Source organism: Danio rerio, chromosome 5, assembly GCF_049306965.1.
Source record: "Danio rerio strain Tuebingen ecotype United States chromosome 5, GRCz12tu, whole genome shotgun sequence".
Classification (NCBI taxonomy): Eukaryota; Metazoa; Chordata; class Actinopteri; order Cypriniformes; family Danionidae; genus Danio; species Danio rerio.
The window spans coordinates 710001-712500 of NC_133180.1; the positions used below are offsets into that span (position 1 = coordinate 710001).

Consider the following 2500-nt stretch of genomic DNA (forward strand, 5'->3'; position numbering starts at 1 on the left):
CACACACACACACACACACACACAGAGGAGCACTACAGGAGACAGGTCACACACACACACACACACACACACACACACACACACACACACACACACAGAGGAGCACTACAGGAGACAGGTCACACACACACACACACACACACAGAGGAGCATTACAGGAGACAGGTCACACACACACACACACACACACACACACACACACACACAGAGGAGCACTACAGGAGACAGGTCACACACACACACACACACACACACACACACACACACACAGAGGAGCACTACAGGAGACAGGTCACACACACACACACACACACACACACACAGAGGAGCACTACAGGAGACAGGTCACACACACACACACACACACACACACACACACACACACACACAGGAGACAGGTCACACACACACACACACACACACAGAGGAGCACTACAGGAGACAGGTCACACACACACACACACACACAGAGGAGCATTACAGGAGACAGGTCACACACACACACACACACACACACACACACACACACACACACACACACAGGAGAACTACAGGAGACAGGTCACACACACACACACAGAGGAGCATTACAGGAGACAGGTCACACACACACACACACACACACACACACAGAGGAGCACTACAGGAGACAGGTCACACACACACACACACACACACACAGAGGAGCACTACAGGAGACAGGTCACACACACACACACACACACACACAGAGGAGCATTACAGGAGACAGGTCACACACACACACACACACACACACACACACACACACAGGAGAACTACAGGAGACAGGTCACACACACACACACAGAGGAGCACTACAGGAGACAGGTCACACACACACACACACACACACACACACAGAGGAGCACTACAGGAGACAGGTCACACACACACACACACACACACAGAGGAGCACTACAGGAGACAGGTCACACACACACACACACACACACACACACACAGAGGAGCACTACAGGAGACAGGTCACACACACACACACACACACACACACACACAGGAGAACTACAGGAGACAGGTCACACACACACACACAGAGGAGCATTACAGGAGACAGGTCACACACACACACACACACACACACACACAGAGGAGCACTACAGGAGACAGGTCACACACACACACACACACACACACAGAGGAGCACTACAGGAGACAGGTCACACACACACACACACACACACACAGAGGAGCATTACAGGAGACAGGTCACACACACACACACACACACACACACACACACACAGGAGAACTACAGGAGACAGGTCACACACACACACACAGAGGAGCACTACAGGAGACAGGTCACACACACACACACACACACACACACACACAGAGGAGCACTACAGGAGACAGGTCACACACACACACACACACACACAGAGGAGCACTACAGGAGACAGGTCACACACACACACACACACACACACACACACACACACACACAGAGGAGCACTACAGGAGACAGGTCACACACACACACACACACACACACACACACACACACACACACACAGAGGAGCACTACAGGAGACAGGTCACACACACACACACACACACACACAGAGGAGCACTACAGGAGACAGGTCACACACACACACACACACACACACAGAGGAGCACTACAGGAGACAGGTCACACACACACACACACACAGAGCTGAGCGGATCTTTACTCTCAGTTTCTTTGCTAATCCTGTTTAGTAGACATGTTTATACACGTTACTATGGAGACATGTAAATATATACCTGTCAATCAAGTCGGTGGGTGGGGAAACCCACTAGTGCTCGTCATCTCTCCATCTCATTAGCAGAGACAGCAGGCCTGAGTGAGAAGCAGCCGTCTCTCCATTAGCCATTAAAGTGTTTGAGCTGCTGAAGATAATGTCAGCACACACACACACACACACACACACACACACACACACACACACTGAGCAGCACTCACCACACTGCCTCCTGTCTGCTGTTTCAGGTGGTGGAGCTCCAGAATAAACTCTCCGAGGAGTCCAAGAAGGCCGACAAGATGGAGTTTGAGTACAAGCGCATGAAGGAGAAGGTGGACTCTCTGCAGAAGGAGAAGGACGTAAGAATCTCCCGCCTCTGTTCCTGTTCTCGAGCGATGCAGACAGAGATAGATGTGTGTGTTCCTCAGTTGTTCAGCTGCACCTAGCGGGACATTAGAGCAGATGTCTGGTGTAGTGACTAGTCTGAAGATTCATTCAGAGTGCTCTTAAAGTCCTAAAGTGCATGTGAATGGAACGTAAGATCCTCCTCTTCCCCATATTGTGATGAACATCCACTCGAAACAGTCCTGAAATAAGAAATGAACGCAGACCGCTCATGATTTAGCTCTCTGACAGCTGATTAGCTTGCGTTTGAAAGACGAGCGTCGCTAACAAAATGGAGGAAGATTGATGAATTGATGAAAGTAGAGCAGAATCGAGACCCACTGATT

General features: G+C 50.4%; 1 protein-coding gene across 7 annotated transcripts in view; it reads left to right on the forward strand.

The window, feature by feature from the left end:
- hook3 (hook microtubule-tethering protein 3) overlaps nucleotides 1–2500 on the forward strand; it is a 47338-nt gene that overhangs the window by 35735 nt on the left and 9103 nt on the right. For all 7 annotated transcript variants that reach the window (XR_012406617.1, XR_012406618.1, XR_012406619.1 and 4 more), the window contains one exon: nucleotides 2018–2128. Coding sequence is in view for 4 of the 7 variants with exons in the window: in XM_073951796.1 (XP_073807897.1) it covers nucleotides 2018–2128 (111 nt within the window). In the remaining 3 variants the exon portion in view is untranslated. The remainder of the gene's footprint in view (nucleotides 1–2017; nucleotides 2129–2500) is intronic.